Here is a 23,430-nt window from a genome sequence, read left to right on the forward strand (position 1 = left end):
CAAGATGTACATATGAAGTTGATGTTTATAACGATAAAGTTTTGTTTTTAAAGTGTTTTTTATTCGGGATGAAGACTGATATTTGACACAGTCATTTGACGTCTAATTTAGACGATTGTATGATTGGTTCGATGTATGTATGTATGTATGTGTGAAATGGATATGATAATTTAAATGATAATAAGTATTTATGAATTTGCTTTGTTTTTTGTTTGTGCTAATTGTTTTTTGTTGTAGTCGTTAAAATTTTGGTTTTTTCCTTTTTTTTTTGTTTGGTTTGCTCTCCTGTTGATAGTTGATGAGTTCAGTTATGAGAGTTCTTTAGCAAAAAGATGCTCTCTTAAATAGAAAAGTAAGGGTATCACGACTGCTTGGTATGCTGAACTGGCGGCGGTGGCGCTGGCTTAAAGCACTGCAGTAAGAAGGCCGTATAGATGACAAATGCCACTGCCAAGGCAATCAACGCATACATGAAGATGTTCAATTCTGGCTGACGGAAGCGATTCTTGCGCAGCCATTCCAGGACCTCATCCTCAGAGAGGAGATCGCCTAAAAGAGGATTAAAGTTAACAAAAGATCTCAACTCAATTTCATTTTCGATTGGGATCTACCTCTGTAGATGCTGGGAAAACGACGACGGAAATAGACCATGGCTGGCAATTTGGTTACACCCCATTTTTTGGCATAACGCGAATCGGCCATTTTCACAAAGGTTATATCTAAATTATCGGTTTCGCTGTCAATATTTTCCAGTTTCTCCAACGATGCCGTGCTGTCCGGTTGATTGTGTTCATCTGTAAGAATGATTATTATTCATATATGAAACTAAACACTTAATATCTTAGCTTAACTTACAAAAGAAGACCGATAGAAATTCATTTTCCTCAAGCAATTTATCCAGCATCTTACGATTGACTTCTTCAATTTCGTTTTTGATTTCAAAGACATCCTGTGAGGTCAGCCAGGTAATAACCTTGTCATGTTGATGCATATCACCATCATAAAGAACGGGCACTTGTTTCCTATTGACACATCGACAAATCGATTAGATTAAACTAACTTTGTTTGGCTAGAACATTCAAAACTCACCTGAAATAGACTAGAGATGGTATATTGACAATTTCATATTTCTTGGCTGCCTCAATGCTGGCAATTTTCACGAAATCAATGCCAAACATATCAGCCTCGCCATCAATTTCTTCCAACTCTTCCAGAATCTCCTCACACTCGGCGCAATCCTCGTCATCTAGGTTATTAAATAGTATTATCCTTCCAAGTGAATCTCTAGGTTGCTTAGTTAACTTACAAAAGAATACCACAAGGAGTGTCGATTCGGCCATCAAGCGATCCAACATGCGTTCATTGACCTCTTCAATTTCATCAGCCAATTCCCGATTGTCGTCATCGATTAGCCATTCCAAAACAGATTGCTCATTCTGTAAATCTCCCTCGAATAGCAAAGGATTGCCATTGCTAAAATAAACTGCGGTAATCACTTAATTAAGTAAATCCATCATTTTTACTCACCGGAAGTAAACCAAAGCCGGGAAGGTCTTAATCGAATAGCGTTTGGCCAATTGCGGATCCTGAATCTTGACCATGTGTATGCCAAAGACATCGCATTCATCATCAATTAGTTCCAGGCCCTCCAATATTTGATCACAGATGTTACAATTGATTTTATCTAAACAGATTAAATTATAGGATATATATTAATTTAACTGAATCGGAACGACAGGGGATATACAGCGATTGCAATCGGTATTAGTTGTGTGAGGAGGCTAAAAAGAAAACGCCGAAAACTTTAAGGTATTCGCGTCCAAACTAAATTATCGCATAATATTTGTCAAATCCAAAAGACGATTACAATTATATTGAAAATTATAAATTTAGTTTGGTCGTAATACATTGTGAAGCCATTGGTTTTAGTAGGAAACATTTCATTTAAGATAGAGAAAGCGCACAGGATTTCTCCCATGGGTCAGAATATTAATTTTAAAAACACCTTTGGGTTAGAGTTTTGGTTTGGTTTTGTTTGGTTTGGTTTGGTTTGGTTTGGAATATGCGAATACCTTGTTTTTGGATACGTTTTCTTTTACGGGAAATGTAGTTTTGTACAAATTGACTGGATGAATGTTTGCTTGTGGTTGTGGTGTTGGTCAGGTTGCTTTCTTTAAGACTAGAGGGGGAACAGAAACTTCGGCAGAAAGCGGGTTGCTTGCCCTTACGCTCAGGTGGCACTGAGTATGGTAATTGAGGGGTGTGTGGTGGGGGGTATATAATGAATCAAAGTGCATACGAAACGATATATATTCGAGATCTGGAATACTTACAGAAATAAACAGCCAAATATTGAGTTTCCTCGACCATAGTCTCCAACATCTGTCGAGTTATCAATTCAATGCGATCTTCCGTCTTTTGTGTAATGAGCCACTGTAATACCTCCTCCTCTTCGCTTAATTCACCTTTCAAAATATTTCAGTTTAGTTGAGTTTTCAGCGTGAATTGTCATTCGGGTTACCCTACCCTCAAACACATTGGGTATTCCCCCTTCGAAGTAGACTAGAGCTGGATACTCGTGCACACCGTAGCCATCAGCAACTGAAAAGTCTCGGGTCTTGACAAACGTAATGCCATGCTTATCACAATCGTCGTCTATATTCTCCAGTTCCTCCAGGACCTTGGTGCATTGCTCACAGCCATCGGCATCTGATCGAAACGTATATATATATTCATATATTCAATTATTTCACAAAAAAAAAACATTCAACATGTGGAATAAAAGAAGGGGTAACATACCACGTGCAAGCACTACATTTCTATATAAACTAAGCATATAACAATTGAGGAAATTAAAGAATACAGAAAACAAATGTCCATATACATAAATACATTCTCATCGATTGATTGACAATAGCGAGACATTTAGGTTTAACTTTGATTGGACCAAAGTTGCAGATACCCTTGCAAATGCATACCTTAAAAATAAAATGGATAATCTCATGGTTTAACTATCAAATTAAACTGGGACTAATAAAAAGAGGCAAGTCAGGAATGTGGCAAACATTGCTTTTCATTCCATTTGACTATTTTTTATCATGGAGTAAATGAAACTATTTGAATTTCGTGATCTGTTATCAGTCCCTGTGAGGTTTGATATAATATTGCCCATACGACATGTTGCTCAAACGACATGTTGCTCATATGACATGTTGCTCATACGACATGTTGCTGATGCGACATGTATTGAAAGCTTTTTTCTACTTTCCTAGATAGTTGCTAATTTAATTCGAGGTATAAACATATTCTATGTATACAATGTATTAAGATTTACTTTGATTATGTTAGAATGAAGATAACCGCGAAAATATACATATGTATATTAACCAGCAATACTGGCAGATTTGTCCAATAGTAATAGTTGCGCTACATTTCACAGATATTAGATATTTTTACCAGGAATTACCCCTGTATCAGTTACTTTTTCAGGCGAATTCAAGTGATTTATTTCCCCATATAACACACAGCACAAGGAAAACGATCATCTGCGTTGGTTACGCTTAGTAAGAAGTAAAACTAGTGTCAACGGAACATTTTACTTTTAAAGTCCTTAAAAGAAGAGTGAAAACAATATAAACTTATCGGAATTCTGAAATTTACTTCCTTAAGAATGTCAAATCTCCATTTTTTTTTTAGCTTTTTGCAAGAGTACATAAATGCATAGAGAATTTAAGGTAGACAGACAAGATAGAGAAGAGAAGACAGAGAAGAGAGAGATGATGTCGTTTTTGGGGTTGGAGTTGGGTTTCTACAATCAATTTTGGTGGCAGGTTCATACAAAAGTAACGTGGAGTGAAGTGGAGTGGAGTGCAGTGGAGTGGAGTGCAGTGGGTGTGTATCTAGAGTGTCTTGGGTGTTTTTGTTTTGGGATATGTTAGACATTCTTGGAGTTGGTTTGATCTTGGCTTGGACTCATTCTCATTCCAATTGCGGAAAGTTGTGTGTATGATCTCTACCATCTTCGTGTTTGCCGCTGGCCGAAGCCGTAGCTGAGGGATCCGTTGATGTTGCACCACCTTCACCACCTGGACCCTGGTCGCCGGCGGCATCAGCGCCACCGAAAGCAGCAGCAGCTGCTGCTCCTTCGCCATCCTGTTGATGCTGTTCACGTTCCTTTTTAAGACGCGCCTTGCGAGCGGCCTTTGAATTGCAAATGTCGCATTTTGTTTTGTTCCCTAATTTTTCATTTTTTTTTGCGTTATTTTGGCAATTGTTTTTTTTTTTAGGTGTAAAATAAAATATTCTTGTCTCGGTTAGATACAAAAAGATATAAGTATATAAATATATATAGAGAGAGAGAGAGTGAGAGAAAGAGCTCTTAAAAAGTAAAGTAACTTAAATATAAAAATCTCATTTTTGTTTTTGAAAAATGTTAACCACAAACAGATAATCGCTGCAATCTTTTTGCGCAAAAGTGTCATGATCAATTAATATATAAAATATATACACAAATGTGAAGGAATGTTACAGATTAGAACAAATAAAATGTGTTCTTTGATTTGAATGGAGAAAATTGATATTTCATAAGAAAATTGATCATCACCAAACCGATTGCAGCTGCAGTAGAAGTTTACTATATATCGTTTTTCTTACTCTCGTTGAGGTGTTAGCTTTATCTTTTATATTTGCCGGCAACTTACAAAAATAGACAGCGATGGAGCCCGACTCTTCAATCAATTGAACAAGTCTTTCGCCTTCGAGATCTTCAATGACATCTCCACTTGGATCCTTTTGCGTGATTAACCAAGTGAGGATTTGTTCTTCTTCATAAAGATCACCTGTGAGGGTCCATAATGGTATAATAGAGTACAAGTGTTTGGAGTAATTGATCTGCAAAGTATACCGGCATAAATGACTGGCTCCTTGGATGTGGGCTTAAAGAACACGATGGCCGGCAAGGCAAAGACTCCATATTCCTTGGCCATTTGTTTGTCATCGATCTTGACAAAATCGATGCCAGCCTTATCAGCATCATCATCAATGTGCTCCACTTCGGCCAGGACGCGAGGACATTGCTTGCACTCATCGCTATCTGTTTGTTCGATTGATATATAATTAAGGGGGTGGGTGGGGCAAACAGTAAAGACTATTGATCGATATTAATTTAACAGCGATAACTCACAAAATATCACCGCCACATAATCGGAATTTTTGCGTATTTTCTCAAACATTTTACGATTGACCTGTTCTATATGATCGGTCATCTCCATATTGGCCGGACTTGTCAGCCAATCCAAAATCTCCTCCTCATCGTCAATGTCGCCGTCGTAGTTAATGTACTTGCCCTTACGGAAATATGTCAAACCCGGTGGATTGCGATAGCCATACTTTTTGGCCATCAGTTTATCATGCATTTTAACAATATAAATGCCATATTCGGCTGCCTCATCATCGATCAGCTCGATGTGACGCAGAACTCTCGGTGAATCGGGATCATCATCTTTGTCTGCAAAAGAAAAACGAAAAATATATTGATGAAATAGTTAGAATTTAACTCATTCTCGTTTGCTTTATATTTAATTAGAGCTTTTTGGGGGAGCTAAAATTTTTGTGTGTGTGTGTTTCTTTTTTTTTTTTGGCAGTTACAGTTTTTAGTTTTATGATTAGCATTAATTACGTTACCTTAAACATACTTACAAAATACAACAGCTAAAAAGTCTTTGCTGCCTATATACTCAATCAGTTGATCGCGATTAATTAATTCGATACTTTGATCGGCTTTCTGTTCCAAAATCCAATTGAAAACTTCGTCGTTGCTCTCAATATTGCCTAAGCGAAAGTAAATAAATAATTATTAAATAGTTATACAAATATAAATTATTAGTTTTTTAACCAATTTTGTAGAAAATTGAAGTGTATTCAGTTTTTGATATAAACATTTTGTGATTATTTTCAATTGTTCAAACATACCTGTTTGGCTGCAGTTTGTGAATCAATCAATTTCGGTTTCTAATTGTTTAAATAAAAAATAATAATAATAATAGCTCCTAGAAAATGCTTGAAACTATTTAAAACATTGAATTTTCTATATAAATTTCGTCTTCTTTGTTTTGCTTAACATCAAGACCAACCAAAAAAAAAATAAATGTATATATTATTTGATTCGTTGAGTTTCCTAATTGTTTTTTTTTTTTTAGATGAATTTTTTTATTTGATAATTTTTACAATGATTCAGTTTTTTGGTTTTTTGTGATTTGCTTACAATGTTCGCATGTAATCTGTTCCCATTTTTCGATTTGTAGCTGCTGTTCAACAAATAATAATTATAAGAATAGTAATAATAATAATAATAATTGATAGTAATGATAATGTGTGTGTGTGTGTGACAAGGACTAAGGGAAAACATAATATAATTATTAAGATACAATTCGATATTTGCACATAAATATCGATAACAAAAACAACAGTTGAGCTAGCCAACCGATCGAACAGCTCTCAGAAGAAAACAAATTGAAAACAATTTCATTATGGCTAACATTTGCGAGGCCATTTAAGACACAAAAATGAAGTATCAAAAGAAAAGCGTGTGTGTAGACTCTCCGCTGGGAGTTTTCACGAGTTTTCTTTGATTTTACAAAATATTAAGATTAAGTATACATTATATTGTTTGTATGTGTGAGTAAGTAAGTTTGCTCTGCTCTAGTTAAAATAGTTAACAGTTTCTTTTGGTTTTGGTTTGCTTTAAGTTTTTGCTTTAGCTCTTGTAAAAATTGTTTCAAAAAATATTTATATTCTATTATATTCTACATAAATGTAAAATGATTTTTCTTTCATTTTATTTGTATATATTGTGTACCAAAAATAGTAAGTAGTATCAAAAAAGTTGTAGGCTTTCGGTTATTGACATTGACATTTGCATCGATATACGCGTATATTGTTAATAACAATATAATAGCAGCAAAAATGATTTACAAAAGTTTGTAGTAGTTAAAGTTTTTACATTTTTTTTTAGTTTTTGTATTTGTTTTTTTTTTCGTTTAAGTTTTGCTTTTAAAAGTTGTTGCAGTAATTGCTTAAAGTTTGAACAAAGTTGTTTGATTTTTCCATTTTCCGTTTTGACAAAATGCAACAAAATTAGGATTCAGTTTAGAAATAGATAGATTAGCAAAGTTTCTGAGTTAAATTAGTTAAGATTGTTTTGAGTTAAGTTTTGAGTTGCGTTTGGATCTTTAACGATCTTCGATTTTCGATAAACGATTCGCCTCTTCATCGTGTGTGGAACAACGAGAGTGGAACAAAGAGAATGGCGCAAACGACAATCGCTTCTTCTCGTTTGTTCCCTCTCTCACTATCTGATTAAGGTTCATCCGAGTTTTGTATGAGTTTACAAAAATTTAAATTAAAGTAAAGCCTAGGCAGTGCGTTTTTTTTCGGGGGTTTTACAGTTTTTTCAGCTTGTTTTAAACACAGCCAGTTGTTGTTGATGTTGTTGTTGTTGCTCTTATTGTTGTCTTTTCATTACAGGTTCTTGATTTGTTTTAGTTTTGATATTCTTGATTGGACAACATAAATTTTGCTACTTTAATTACAATCTCATACAATTCATTATGCTTTGTTCATTAATTGGTTTTGGTATTTAAAATTGTTGCCTTACTCCCACAGAGAGATATCCTGAAAAATGAGGTCATACATATTTTTTAGTCGTTTTTGGAAAAAATTTATGCCTGCAAGACACAAAAGAAAAAAAGAAAATTACAAAACAAATTGGTGTCGAAGTGTTTAACTTTTATCTAATTAGATGTAGAGTGTTCCTTTATGTTTGTGTGTCTACATGCTTGTCTGTGTGTGTGTGGTTTTTGAGGGACGAGGACGTAATTTTGATGAATGAAACATTCAAAATTAAACAACATAAAGTTAACTCTACATTTGTGTATGATTTTGATTTAGTTTGTGTCTTGGCATGCTATAAAATTTATTCATGTTTCAGTTTTCATTTGTTTGTGGAAACTATCACTGCGATATCGATAAAGTTTTGAAAACATTGGGGTATTGAAATTTTGGTTTGAAGTTACCAATAACGACTGAAAGTTGTTACACACACACATAATACTAGGTTATTAGAACAGAAACTAAATAATCTAATGCAAATTTAACTATACATAGTTACGTTTCTATCTTTGAAAAATAAAGATCGACTATAGGATATATCGTTCAAGATTAGTGATCAGACAATTTCGATTAAGTTTTCGATGTTATCATTAATCTTCAGGATCAGGATCTTTTACTTCTTGTTAGAAGTTTGCGTATTGAATTACTATATATACCCGATTTCATGTTTATAAAGCTATTTCACAGATTTAAAATTTCTTAATAAAAAGAACATTTTTGCCAATTTTACTCATAACTCCGTTGCTATATTTAGTTTATGTTGGGTTCGAAACTAACAGACAAATGTGCATTAGATTAAGTAGCTCAATCTCTAAATATCCTTTAAAAATTCATAGAATGATATCAGAGTGCAGTGTCTTACTAAAATGTTTGGGATCTTTCTAATGGAATTTAAAATTCGAATCTTTTCGAAATCTAATGAAATTTGTTATAAAACCTATATATATTCAATTGAAAACTGAAACATTCTATGGTTAAGACTTGTTTGTTTGCTTTTTTCACCTACCAGTTTTAACATTCAGCTTGCCCGATTTCTTGGACGACTTCTTCGATGCCTTTTCCACTTCCTGGGAATCATCATCATCATGGGAAACGACAGGCTTCTTGGCTGCCTGTGGCTTGTTGCTGCCCGATGAGCTGGAACCGGATCGTTTATTTGCATACGACACCTTCACCAAGGGCTTATCATCATCGTCGTCCTCATCGTCATCATCATCGTTATCTTGGACTCGCTTGGCCTGCTTCTTGCTGACGACGGGCTGCTGGTCGGCTGCTGGTTTGCTGCTGGCAAACTGGAAGTTTCCGCCTGGTCGCTTGCCCGCCGAATCTCCGTCACTGTGGTGGCCAATCCGCTGGGCCGTCATTTTAGGAACTTTCGTTGATTTCTCCAATTTGGTTGGACAGCATTGGAATGGTTTGTAATCGTTGGGCACATAATTGTTGCCGCGCTTAGCTGAATGGCCGTCATGACCCAATCCAACATAGAAACATTCGTCATCTGTGTGTGAGCAAACAAACAAAAACATTTTGTCAGTTTAGTTTAGTTCTTTAATTGATATATTTTACTTAAGAAATTCAATTCATTTAATTTGTTTAATTTTGGGTTTTTTTTTGTTTCTTTTTTCTAACACTATTGCAGCAAACAACAACAAAAATATAGTGCATCAGAAAGTAGGCAAAGAAAAATTAGAGATAAAAGTCGCAAAACTTTGCTTTGGTTTTACCCCAAAAGGGGCAGCAGTTAGTACGATTTTCATTTCATTTTTTAAAATCTTTTTCTTTTTTTTTTTGTTTCGTTTTTTTTTTTTAGCGTGCTTTATGTGAATGGAAGAACATTTTTGTATTCGTTTAACATTAATTATTAAATAAGTTATAGAGGAAAATCATATAATATTTGTTCAAAAAAACTAATAACTGACAAAATGCTTTTGATTTTGATGCCGACTGTACAGGTTTCTCACTTTTCGATATCGATTTCGATTCTAATTCATTATTGGTTGTACATTTTTGTAGATTGTTTTATCTATTTCGTTTTTTCTTTTTTTTTTTTTTTTGGTTGGGTTTTGTTCATAATTGGTTTTAGATTAATTATATAGTAAAGTAACAAAGAAAACACGATTACTTAAGAATAATAATGATTAAATTAAGTCAAACAAAATAGTTATTAACAAAACAATTTGTTCATCGTTGAAACTCTTTTAAAAAAATATCAAATTATTTATTCTTTTTTTTTTTTTGGTTTAAATAATTTCAAACATTGTGTCAGCTATGATTTCTTTGTCTTTTATTATTTGAAGATTATTTCAGTAATTTTTTCAGTAATTCTTATGTACCAAAAGAGATTTGCATTAATAAAAGAGACAGAAAAGCTTTTTTAGGATGGATTCAGGGTAATTGCTTGGACTGTGGGGGCAGACATTGACGAGAAGGATTTGAATTGTGTGTTGAGTGTATGTAAAGTATATTGTAAGATCTCCAATTTAGCACAAAAGCTGGACTCTTAAAATATATCGGGTTAATGCTTTGGGTGGGTTTACCTGAAGGATATGTATTTCTATTTCTACTTGAATTTGAACTTGATTTCCTTATGCCCAAGGCTGTAGATAGATAGTGAAAGTTCTAAATTTATTTGGCTCTTTTGTTTGATCATTTTGTAAGCGTGCATGGGTGTGTGCCTGTGTATGTGTGTGTCTATGTACGAGTAGGTGGAAAGGTCAAGGTCAGGTTCAAGGTCAGGATCATACAACATCGTAGAAGAAAACAACGAATTATTTAGTTAGTGCAGCAACGATGGCAACTCACATTAAGGTATTACCTATTTCATCTATAAGGCGACCCGAGCATAGATCAGAAAGCCGATGTATAGTTCTGCCCCTTGCAGTGTGCTTGAATTTCGGTTTGCTTTTAATGTCTTCTTCCTCATCGTCATCGTCGTCTTCATCATTGTCTTCGTCATTGTCTTCGTCATTGTCTTCGTCATTGTCTTTGTCATTCTCTTCGTCGTCCTCGTCATTTTCGTCATTATCATCATCGTTATCTTTGTCGTTATCGTCATCATCCTCATCGTCATTATTGTTTTCATCATCATCATCTTCTTCATCTCCATTTTCATCATTATCATTGTCCTCATCATCATCGTCTTCATCTTTGTTATTGTCCTCCTCATCATCCTCATCTTCTTCATCGTCATTATCACCATTGTCTTTGTCATTATCCTCCTCGTCATCTTCGTCATTATTATCTTCATTATCCTCGTCATTATCACCATCTTCTTCATCATTGTCTTCATCGTCATTGTCGCCATTGTCTTCGTCGTTGTCTTCTTCATCGTCTTCGTCGTCATCTTTGTCATTCTCATCATCGTCATCATTATCCCCGTCATCGTCGTCATTTTCTTTATCTTCTTCATCATTGTCTTCATCATCGTCTTCATCATTGTCTTCATCATTATCATCGTCATTGTCTTTGTCGTTGTCTTCGTCATTATCTTCTTCATCATCTTCCCCATTATCATTTTCATCCTCTTCGTCATTGTCTTCTTCATCGTCCTCGTCATTATTATTATCATCTTCATCTTCTTCATCATTATCTTCTTCATCGTCCTCGTCATTATTATTATCATCTTCATCATCTTTATTATTATCATCTTCATCTTCATCTTCATCGTTATCTTCATCTTCATCTTCCTCATCATTATCTTCTTCATCTTCCTCATCATTATCGTCTTCATTATTATCTTCTTCATCTTCTTCATCGTCGTCGTCATTATTATCCCCATTGTCTTCGTCCTCGTCTTGGTCATCTTCGTCACCATTATTATCATCGTTGTCTTCATCATCGTCTTCTTCGTCATTGTCATTGTCATCGTCATTGTCATTGTCATCATCATTGTCATCGTCGTCCTCACCGCGTCTACCCTTTCGATTTTCTTTCGCCTTGCGTTTACGTATTGCTTGCTGTAGTCGTTTTAGTCTTTCCCTTTTATCCTCATCGCTTTCTTTAGGATAGCTCAATTTAACAATTTTTTCATCACTTCCATCGTCATTGTTGCCTATTATATATATTTTGAAAATTTATTGCAATATACATTTGAACTTATCAGGAATGATCAGGAATGATATTTGAATTTGAATATTTGAACCATCTGGACTTTTGCTTGGAATGTCTTTTTCTTTTGTTTTGACATATGAGCGTGAGGTTAGAAAGCAGAAAAACAGTTTTGGTAACAAGAACGCTTACTCTTTTGATTGATTAACCACTGCAGCACACGATTTTCATTTTTGAGATTACCTAAAATAGTAAAAACGCAATTCAAATGACTGTCCTTTGGTCCTTTTCTGGTAGAAGACAACTTACCATCATACATGATCGGCACGCCTGTCTCATAATAGACCAAAGCTGGGAATGCGAAAATGCCAATTTCGTGAGCCAATTTAACATCGTTCGATTTAACAAACTGAATTCCATGTTTATCAGTATCATCGTCGATATTTTCCAATTCATCCAAAATGCCTGCACAGGACTCGCACTCGTCATCGTCTGTTTGTGAGAGATATATCATTTTTATTGTAGTCCCGAAAACGGGGGAAGATTGCAAAACTTACAGAAGAAAACAGCCAAATGTTCAACATCATTGATCAGAACTTGAAGGGTCTTACGATCGACCGACTCAATCACATCGGCAGTCGACTCATGCAGATCAATGACCCACTCGAGGATTTCTTCTTCCTTCATCAGGTCACCTGAGAGACAGAGAGAAATTGAGAGCATATAGTCCATACCTAGAGGTATTCCCTTAGTAATTTTACTTACCGGTATAAATTGTTCTAAACTTATGTCTATAAAATGCAAGCGCCGGCAAACCGGGCAAATCGTATTCCTTATCAATATCATCATCGGATGTCTTCACAAAGTCAATGTCTTTTTCCTCGCACTCATCATCGATATTCTCCAATTCGTTAAGAATCTTTTGGGCCTTCTTATCACCCTCGGCATCTACGAAAACGAAAACCAAAATTAATTTTACCATTCGCACAAAGATGGAATCATTCTCTTGATCTCACAGAAGAAGACGACCACATGATCATTCTCGGACAAAATCTTATCCAGCATTTTCACATTGACCTCCTCGATTTTGCCGGGAATCTCGAGTGTGTCATCGTCGGTGATCCAGGCCAAAACTTCATCCTCATCATCCAGATCGCCGGTGAAATGCAATGGGTCACGATTACGGAAGAATACCAAACGTGGATACGTTTTCACATTATACTTCTTGGCCACACCGGTATCCTCGGTGGTGACGAAAATAATGCCAGCCTCATCCAACTCATCGTCGATGCTCTCCAAGGCGTTGAGAGTGTGGTCACAGGTCTCACCAGGCTCACAGGGGCCGGTGAAGAAGACGACCACGTATTCATGCTCATTGATCAGATTAACCAGAATCTCATCGGTGACCTCCTCAATGGTAGCCGTTTTCTTCTGCACCAACAGCCATTCCAGGACCTCATCCTCATTCATTAGATCACCCTCATAAAGGGCAGGAATCTTGTTCTCAAAGTAAATGAGAGCAGGCAGATGATCCAAGCCATATTCCTTAGCCTCAGCGGCATTATCGATGCGCACAATGACAATGCCCTCCTTCTCGAGCTCATCGTCAATGTTCTCCAATTCGTTCAGAATGCGCATATCCTGCTTGTCATCCTTATCGTCTGTAAAACAAAGAGGAGGGTTAGCTAATGCTTACTACGCTTATGATATTTAGCTCACAGAAAATAACTGCCAAATGTTCAGTATTCTCGACCAATTTGTCCTTCATTTCATCGGTAACCTCTGGAATCTCGGAATAACGCTTCTGGTGAACCAACCAGCCCAGCAACTCATCTTCCTTCATCAGATCACCCTCGTAGATATGTGGAATGCCACGTTCAAAGAGTACAATCGATGGTATCTCATCGATGCCCCATTCTTTGGCCTCCTTGTCATCATCGATTTTGACAAAGGCAATATCATTCTGATCGCACTCATCGTCAATGTTTTCCAACTCTGCGAGGATTTTCTGTGATTTCTTTTGGTCTTTGTCGTCTGTGGGAAATAAATGTAAACTGTCAAAAACAATGCTGCAAATAAAATGGTAAAAGGATATGGCTAACGTATTACTAAGCTTAAGAAACACAACTCCTAATCGATATATATATATATAAGTATATCTCTCATTTTGCGACTTTAAACCGAGAATACTTTAAATTGCTGTCTAATGTCTACTCAAAAAGGAAATGGTTAAGTTAAGTTGTTGATTAGTTTGAAAGCGTTTTGAAAAATTAAAGCACATCTATACCACAACATCATTACAATAGGTCATACTTTCTATTTATAGATTATCTACAGTCCTTGATTTGCTTAACCGGAGGATATCCCAGGGTTATCGGTTAACGATCTGATGACTTACAGAACAACACAGCCACATGGGGCATTTTCTCAATGATCAAATCCAACATTTCATCGGTAATATCCTCAATTTGATCGGAACTTGTCTGATCCGTTAACCATTTAAGTAGTTTCTCCTCATCCTCCAGATTGCCTTCGTATATAGTTGGAATGCCTTTTTCAAAGTATATCAGTTTAGGAACTTTATTGATGCCATATTCAACGGCCTCATCGGGATTGTCGATTTTCACAAAAGTAATGCCCAAGGCATCGCATTCGTCATCAATGTTTTCCAGTTCTTCCAAAACCTTTTGCGATTTCTTGTCATTGTTGTCATCTAATAGGGATTGATCAAGTTGCACAAATAAAGTACAAATTATAGGATTTTCATGTGGTTATCCTTGCTTACAGAAAAGCACTGCAATAACGCGTCCCTCTTTGATCATGGTATCGAGCATTTCATCGGTCACATCCTCGATTTCATCACGTTCCAATTGTCCCAATAGCCATTTCAATATCTGCTCCTCATCCAACAGATCGCCATCGTACACGTTTGGAATTTCTTTCTCAAAGTAAACAATTGCTGGAATCTAAAGAGATCGAGATCGAAATTGTGGTGATCGGAGATATTGGGGGTATTAAGCGTTGTATCCGTACCGAATCGATTCCATAATCGCCTGCCGCTTTAGCATCATCAATTTTCACAAATTGAATGCCATGCTTGTCGCAGTCGTCGTCAATTTGCTCTAGCTCCTCTAATACGGTCATCGAATCATCATTGCCATGATCATCTGAAGATTGGTTATATTGATTGTAATCGTTGATCTTAAGATCTTCAGTTATCGATACATACAAAACAGAACCACCAGATTATCAATATTACTGATAAGGGTCGATAGGGTCTTCGATGTGACATCTTCGATCACATCGTCTTCATCGCCCGTGGATTTATTCTGCACCAACCATTCCAAGACGTCCTCCTCACGCTGAAGTTCACCTGCAGCACACGAGATATACACGAGACGATATTAGACGACCATTTTGTGTGTGTGTGAATTGTATGTGAGTGTTTTTTTTTTTTTTTTTGGTTTGGGAGGAATTTTGAGGAATGGAGGAGAGGAGTTCAATGTCTACTGTCGTACCTTCGTATATGATGGGCGTCTGATGGCGATAGTAGACCAATGCCGGCAAATTGCCCAAATTGTATTCATCGGCCAATGCCTCGTCGTGTATCTTGACAAAGCCAATGCCCAACTGATCGGCCTCATCGTCAATGTTCTCCAGTTCTTGCAGGGCCTTGGCACACTTGCGGCATTGCTGTTTATCTGATCATCGGATGATGTTCGGCATAGAATGTATACATATAGTTTTAATTAGCTCAAAAGAATCTCTCAACATTCGAAGAGGGAACACATTAGGTTTTGTACATTTATTTATTTTGCTTGGTTTCGGTTTGCTTATTGATTTGGTTTTTACTTGGTTATACTTGGAGAGCTGTAGAGGATTGGTTAGATTTACATATGTAGGTTTTGGTTGGTTTTCACAAAAAATTTACATGCAAGAGCAATTGGAAAAACGAGCATTTCAAAATGTTCTCTATTACCCAATCAAATTCAAACTCTCAAAATATAGACAAAATTTTCATTTTTCGTTTGTTTACAACCTGTTGCAACGGAACTGCTAATGGACGGAAATGAGAAAAGAAAAGCAAATGAAAATAGAAAATGCTTCTCTTTACAAAAGCTCCCTCTCTCTCTCTTTCTCTTTCAGCATTATTCTCTCGATCGGTTTTTGTCTTGCTTTCTCTTTTGGCCTGAGCTTTTGCGTATACGTAATATTCATCATCTGTTTTGTTGGTGGCAACTTGTAAATGTCAATTTAATAGTTTTAAATTTAAAAAAAAATAATGACAAACATTGAATGTCATTGAAATATTTATAAGTGGGCATGAAACCAAAATTTCACTAGGTTCTGACTAAGTTAACTTTGATTTTAATACATTTCTATGTTTTCGCTTCTACTTATACTAAATTCGCTTTCATGTACTTTACCATGGTTCTATTTATAATATGTGTATTAATGTTCCATCAAATTCTGTCTAAATCTGCCTGTCTGCTTGTTTGTTACTTTTCATCCACAAAATTAGACCAATTTGGCTAGCAAAACCAAAAATAAACATGATTGTAAGTATTTCCTTAATCTTACAGTAGCAGGTGGTAAGACTATAACTAATTATGATATAGACTAATAACGTAAATTGTTTATTTAGTTGGAACACAAACTACACAAAAGTTGGACAGAGTTTTGCAATTTTGATAAGATTTGTGCTACCAAATAAATAAAGCAGATTTTTATCAGAAATGGAGAGAAAAGCGAAGAAATTATATTAAAAAAAAAAAACATAAAACACATATAACATTGTTGGACTAAGTTATTTAACTCTCTCGTAAAAGTAATTGAATATGTTTTAAATATTCAAAGACATGAACTAATCTGCTATCATAACGCCAAAATTATCTATCAAGATCAGTCTTTTGATTTTCCAAACTGAAAAGATTTAATCGAGTGCCACTAAACATTTATTTTATACCAGTTATAGTGCCTCGAACCGGCTGATTCCAGATGATTAAAAATAAATTTATATTTTATGAGATCTTAGATGGATTTGTTTATTCTTTTGAATAATAAAGTATTGTTTAGTAAAAAAGAAAACTGTTTAAGAATAAACATCGTGTTCATCTGAAGCGGCTTCACCAAATCAGATGCACTAAAGAAAATATAATACAACTGTACTTTGGCACAAACAACTAACCTAGCATATGACTAGAATTACAATCAGCCACACGCGTTGTGGGAAAAATACTTGTAATTGTAAACTAACCCAAAACGATCACAACGGCAGGATGTCAAGATGTAATAATAATTTTTCAACCCCCGAATACGTGGGAGTGAGTCGTACTAGAATAAGATCTTCTTAAGAACAATTGTAACCTCCTAGAGCCTAAGATTTCTTAAATAAACTCCGTACTTTTGTAAATAAAATCAGTTCATATTTTGACTTCAACGAATGAAGATTGGGTTATTTTCCTTCTCTCCGGAATCCCTATTCAAAACAAAAAGAGTTTTTTAATAGAAATTTCCATCATGTGAGTAATACAGTTTCTTGAACAATTTGTTCATATGCATACATATATGGAATATTGTTTATGACTTTTGCAAATAGCCAAAATGCATTAATGAACAACTTTATGCTGTAAGACCTAAACCCACACACGCACACACACACACACTAGCACGTGGAAAATGAAAACTTTGCATTTTACTAAAAATAGTGCAAGTCAGTCGGGGAAGACACAGACACACACACACATACATAGGAATGCACATGTGTGTATTTGTGTGTGTGAGTCTGTATAGTATAAGGGGCGGACATATATTATGTAAAAATTACATTTTCAACTGCCCCTTATAATAATGCCGGCACTCAGACTCGGCATCGTGTCCATTGTATGCCATGTTGATGTATTGCTGTATGCAAAAGCAATTAAAAGTGCTGTCTGTCTGCAGCAAGTTTCCCCCCACACGCCCCCCTGCCTAGCCACCTAGCCAACCCCACCCGACCAGTAGTACCACTAGCACCACCAGCATCGGTGGCACCACCGTCTCAACCACTTCATACCGCTCTGCTTTGGGACGTTCGACAAGTGCAGAAACAATGGGCCACGAAAATTTCTTGTTCTTGTCTCACCTATGGCTCGGCTGTCTTGCTTTTGATAAAAATACAAATAGAGACTATAGACGAGATTCTACAGATATAGATACAGATATACAACAAATATATATATATATATATATCTTTTTTTTATATATGCAGTTAGATATGTACATATGTATGTCTGTATGTATGTATGTATGTATGCCCCGCTCTATAGTTAGTTGTTTGAAAATTGAGCAAAAATCATTTTGCTGTTTGAGTTGTTTTTTTTTCTGCCTTTGCGTCTCTTCTTGTCTATTTTTAACACACAAGTTGTAGGTGGCTTGTGTTGAATAAATAAATAAATAAAAAAACAACAACAAAAATTGCTATACTTTGTTGTATATGTATCGCACTATATGTATCTATGGGATATCTATATGCTTATAAATTTATGGTTTTTGTATAGCCTCCCCCATAAAATGATCTTTCTCGTATATATTTCCTTTGTTCCATAATATTTGCAAGGCCAACAATGAAGAAATTTCATTTAACTTATATTCAATCATAAGAAAATTAGACAGAATTTTTGATTTTTCGTTGCTTAATATTATTTTTTTTTCTTGTAATTTCTGCGCCGGCTATGGGGGACATGCACACACACACACACATAGGTACATATTTACATACTCTGGCTCTGAGCCCAGACATTTGTTGTTGTTGTTGTTGTTGCTCCTGTTGTAATGTGTATTATTATACGTATACGTAATATTTTTGTATGGTCGAATTTAAAATGCATCAAGTTGTTTGTTTAGTTAAAATTACTTTGTCTATGCTAAACAAATATATATATATACTTATGTATATATTATATATTTAGGCCAAAATTGTTTAAATGGTCACAAATCGATCGAATTGCTAATTTAAGAAAATAAATGAGAGAGGCAAAGAGAGAAAGATTGCTGGATAATTATTTTTCTTTGGGTATTCTCCCAGACATTTTACCTCAAGTATTTTTTTAACAAATTCTACCATAGAATTTAATTTTTAAATATTTGGAAGACATATTAGTTTTAAGGAAACTAATCAATGTCATAATTGTCTATATATACCATATGGCTATGGTTAGGTAAAAATATTAACAATTTTCAGATATTTTTAAATGTTTACTATCAAATATTGTAAACTTTCTTTCAGAAAATTGTTCAAAATATTCTAAATAGTCTTTAAAAGGAATGCGTTTATCAAAATTGTTCATCTTAATCTTAATATCCGTAAGGAAATTCGTTAAAATAATTAAAATAAACAAAAACATGTGGTGGTAACCATAAAAATTCAAAAACTACATAAATAAATATAACTTATATTGAAATGCATTTTCCCCAGCTCCTTTGAATTAATTGAATATTTAGTTAATTATATCGATCCAAGTTAGAGCAAGTCAATATTTAGTACACACAACTATAGACATAAACATAGAGTAGTTATATATATTTACATTCGGGATTCATCGGCAAACAACGTTACGGCAATAAAGGAGAAAAGTGAGAAGGCTTTTTGTCATTGAAATTTTGTTGATTATTTTTTAGGATAATTAAGTGAAAGAATGGTTTATCTGTTGAGGAACAATGGCAGGAGAAGAGAAAAGGGAAGAGAGGGGTTTGAGGGGTGTTGGAAGGCAACTTACCCATCACCCTGGGCGGGCATGTTTCATGATCTGGACCTGTTCATCGTAGTTTTGAATAAATTTTGTAATCATATGAAAAAAATTGTTTTGCTCAAAAATCTATTGAGAATGAAGAATTTGCCGCCGTTATTTGTTTAAAAATCATGTTAGGTTAGTCACAGAAGATAGATAGATAGATAGTAAGATAAAGTAGATAATAGGCATAATTATATAGATTATATATAGTGTGTTGTCTATAATACCTAAGTTGTATGGATTTTTAGTCACAAGAGAGAGCTAAAACTGTTTTTGGTATTTTCGATATATGTATGTCATTTTATCGTTTGTTTTTTTTTTTAAATCTTTTGAATGTGAAGGCTAAAAACTGCAACTGCTTTGAAAATAAATTCAGAGTTCCACCAATAAGTATATAGTTATAATCAAAGTACATATAGTATAGAAATTAAAATAGGCGTGAAGGAAAGTAACTTACAGAAAAGAACGGCCACAAAGTCCGTATCCTCGATGATCTTTTGCAATATCTTTGCATTGACCTCCTCAATACGATCGGGCAAATCCATGGCCTCGAGGGAAGTAAGGAAATCCAGGACACCTTCTTCGTCCATAAGATCGCCATCATAAATAATGGGTTCCTTCTCTCTGTTGGGAATTGAATTTAGATATTTTTAGGTATTGGATTGAATTGGACCAGTGTTGCGGCATTGACATCACCTAAAGTATGTGAGTGCCGGGAAATTCTTGATGCCATATTGCTTAGCTAGTCGTTTGTCGTTTATTTTCACAAAATCCACACCGAACGAGTCGGTGTCATCGTCGATTTTTTCGAGTTCCGCTAAAACCTTATCACAGGTCACACAACTGCGAGCATCTACAAAAAGAAAAAAAGAACAAACGTGAGAGGCAAATATGGTATAGCTGGGATATAGACATAGACATAGATATAGAGATACCGACATCAATTGACAACTAGCAACTGGCTGATGACGCCAAGCGACGTTGTCTTCTTCTAGCGATTATTCATACCCCCATAGAGGATGTGATCTTAACTCAACCATAGCCAGAAGAAAATCAGAATGAAATGTGAATGTGCCAACAAAAATTTTGCTAAATTAATTCATTAAAATGCATAGAGCAGCCACCATTAAGGGAATGGGAATTGCAAAAGATGGCAAAATGTTTTGTCTTGATGTTTTTACAAATCATAAGTACTATGTATGCACATATAGAGAGAGACAGAGACAGATAGATAAAAAGAACCCAAAGAACATTATTGTGTCTAAGTAAATTCAACTGCTGTTTCGTTCTGAATTGGTTCTGTCTAGTTTCAAGCCGATTTCAATATAGAATACCTATGTATTTGTATGTATTTTGTAGATCGATGTATCATTTTTGTCTTCCCCCAGGTTAATTTATGTTGATTCACGTTGGGGCGTTAAGATTCTTTAGCCATATGGCTAAAAACAATTCAGTTTTAATTCGATTCTGTTCTCAATATTTTCACAAAGATTTGCAATAACATTAAAAGTCTTCTTTACTTGAAATAATAAACAATTGCAATCGGAAACTATTAATTGTATTTACGAAAGTTTTTCATCGATTTTATGGGGAACAAAACCAAAAACAAAACTCAATAGGCTGCCATTTGCGTAGATAGCTATATATAAATAAATAGATATACAGGTGCCCATATATCTGCTCAGATCTATATATACATATATATACATTTATAGCCAAAATCTTTTGTTTGGTTGATTGTCAACAATTATTTTTGGAATATTGGCGCCAATGCCACGAAATTGAGGTTGCAATTGTGAGAAATGAAAATGGAAAATTCAAGCATTAACTTTGACATTGAAATGAATAAGTAGATATATAACGTATAAATGTTTATATATAGTCAACCTCAACTTTTGTACATCAATGTTATAAATATATCTCAAAATTAATGCAAAAGGTCATTAAAATTCCATTTTTTAGTTCGTATTTTTTGTTATTTTGTTACCAACTGGAAGTAAGTAACAGCTTCCTCTCTCTCTCTATTTTCTGTAGCTATCTTTGTCTCTCTTGTGTTGTGTCTATCGCTCTTTCTCTAATTTTTCATTTCGATTTCGAATTGTCGTGCCAAAATGAGACTATGAAGACAACGGTGATTTCTCATAGAGCCCAAAAAAGCGATATTCTACTCATAAACAGAACATAAAATAGACGAAGGAATAAAACAAAAAATAGATTGAAAACGAAAAAAAAAAAATGGGGGGAAAAAAAAGCAGACTAAAACCCGAATGAAAATCTTAGACATTTGGTACGAACGAATTTTTCACATATTTTCACTTGTATGTGAATTTTTAGAATTTTCACTAACGAAATTTTATATAATATGGCTTTTTCGTTTAGTGCTCTCCTTCGTCTACTCTCCTCTCGGTTACTATTTCGATGCTTTGCCCGGACCTGTTCCGTTACTTATACGTTATGTGTATATGCATGTTGTCTCTCTTCCTCTCTGTCTCTATATATCAATCGGCGGAGATCCCTCTCTCAATCACTCTCTCATTCTTTCTCGCTCTGTCTCTCGCAATTTCTGTGGCATGCTTTTGTCTTAGACTTACACCAGAAGACAGCAACGTAATCCTTGTCAGCCAAAAGTTTTTCCAACTGCTTGGCATTGACCTCCTCGATGACCGCCTCCGGTTCGAGGGCGGCTGCTGGCTGTGATCCTTTTTTGTTGTTGTTGTTGTTAGCGCTAGTCACATATCCGGGAAAACTGAGTGCCACTAATGTACAACACACGAGCAATGTCAGAGTTTTTAATCGAGTGAAAGTCATCTTTCGATTTCGATTGTGCCGACTTCCTTCACCGAAATACAAACTAAAAAAAATATATCAAAAATAACGGTGGTCTTCGAACGGGGGACGAAAATTACTCGTTACTTTTTACTCAAACATGCGTGTGCTTCGTCGTTTTCGTCGTTTTAGTTATTTTCGTTATTAAATAATTTTATTTTTTGCACTATTTTTAGTTATTTCTTTTCTTTTCTTTGGTACACTGATACATATGTATGAACAAATATGTATGTATATACAAGCAAAAATATATAGATATATGTATATGAGAAAAATTGGATTATATACACATATACATATATATATGTGTGGGATTATATATATATATATATATATGTTTCTAATTTCTTTAATTGAACGTTTTCCGCGGACTGTACTCTTCTTCCTTATTTTTTTTTTTTTTTTGTTAGTTTTTCAGATTTGGTTCCACTCCGTGCAGAGGTCCGCTCGCAACTGAAAATTCTTTGTTGAAAATTTGGTGCCTTTCAAGAGGCCTTGTTGAAGAGCTTTAGGGATCTTGTATTTCGTACAGCTTTCGAAGTGTCTGTATGTATTTAGCTTTCGGAATAATCCACACGATTCGAGATATGTGGTGAATTGGTGCAGAGAGACAGCCGAACACGAGAGATAATTTGTCGTTTCTGTTTTGTGTTGCACTTCTCTGTTTATGCATTTTGTGGTCCATTTGTATATATAGAAAGTGGTCTTACGAAATGAGCTATAAAAACAAATAACGAATAATTGAACCCGCAAAGCGTAATGCTGAAACATAAACAATGAAAAAATTCCATTTTATTTTTAGCATTTGTAACGGATATTTTTTTTGGGTGCACATAATAAAGATTGATAATTGTTTTATATTGCATAATTTCCTCAAATGGTGTACAGTATATTGCTTTTATTTTTGTTTGCTATGTAAGTAAGAGTCAGCTATGTGTGTCTACTAAGCAGAAATTATAGTAAAACAGAAGATTAAAATAAATTGTTTTTAAATATCTGGTTGGGTAATTAATGTGACCATGGCTCTTATGAATATCGATAAGAACGGCCTACATAAGTTATCGATATCATCTGAAAACTTGTCAGCCCTGAATGTTTAACTGCTTTTTATTTTAAT

At 34.9% G+C, this 23,430-nt stretch overlaps 1 protein-coding gene across 13 annotated transcripts; it reads right to left on the bottom strand.

The window, feature by feature from the left end:
• Positions 1-229: 229 nt before the first annotated feature.
• Positions 230-22,479, bottom strand: LOC6643321 (protein PFC0760c). Of its 13 annotated transcripts, XM_047009744.1 has the most exons (29): positions 22,401-22,479; positions 22,079-22,338; positions 20,184-20,340; positions 19,945-20,111; positions 19,473-19,508; positions 15,234-15,416; positions 14,945-15,088; positions 14,749-14,882; positions 14,501-14,681; positions 14,114-14,428; positions 13,435-13,749; positions 12,732-13,376; positions 12,481-12,663; positions 12,273-12,410; positions 12,025-12,207; positions 5,698-5,829; positions 5,183-5,506; positions 4,904-5,092; positions 4,701-4,838; positions 4,017-4,235; positions 2,527-2,709; positions 2,334-2,465; positions 2,073-2,240; positions 1,528-1,684; positions 1,307-1,473; positions 1,090-1,246; positions 856-1,022; positions 612-794; positions 230-549 (listed from the first exon to the last, which is right to left on the bottom strand). In XM_047009744.1, the coding sequence occupies exons 2-29, from the start codon at positions 22,293-22,295 to the stop codon at positions 362-364; spliced, it is 5,502 nt and encodes a 1,833-aa protein (XP_046865700.1). In that variant the 5' UTR covers positions 22,296-22,338; positions 22,401-22,479; the 3' UTR covers positions 230-361. The 13 variants fall into 13 exon arrangements, with proteins under 13 accessions (XP_046865700.1, XP_023032093.1, XP_023032092.1 ...); XM_023176325.2 differs by lacking the exon at positions 4,017-4,235 and having other exon boundaries at positions 22,079-22,479; XM_023176324.2 differs by lacking the exon at positions 2,073-2,240 and having other exon boundaries at positions 22,079-22,479.
• Between the last annotated feature and the right edge of the window lie 951 nt (positions 22,480-23,430).

This window comes from Drosophila willistoni (genome assembly GCF_018902025.1).
Source record: "Drosophila willistoni isolate 14030-0811.24 chromosome 2L unlocalized genomic scaffold, UCI_dwil_1.1 Seg168, whole genome shotgun sequence".
Classification (NCBI taxonomy): Eukaryota; Metazoa; Arthropoda; class Insecta; order Diptera; family Drosophilidae; genus Drosophila; species Drosophila willistoni.

Bases quoted from the DNA above. Each gene is read 5' to 3' on its own strand.
- LOC6643321 (XM_047009744.1), bottom strand. From the start codon at position 22,295: ATGACTTTCACTCGATTAAAAACTCTGACATTGCTCGTGTGTTGTACA. The intron at 13,750-14,113 runs GTAAGTCATCAG...TATTTCCCACAG, and splicing joins CCATGTGGCTGTGTTGTTCT to ACGACAAAGACCAAAAGAAA. The intron at 5,093-5,182 runs GTGAGTTATCGC...TCGAACAAACAG, and splicing joins TTATGTGGCGGTGATATTTT to ATAGCGATGAGTGCAAGCAA.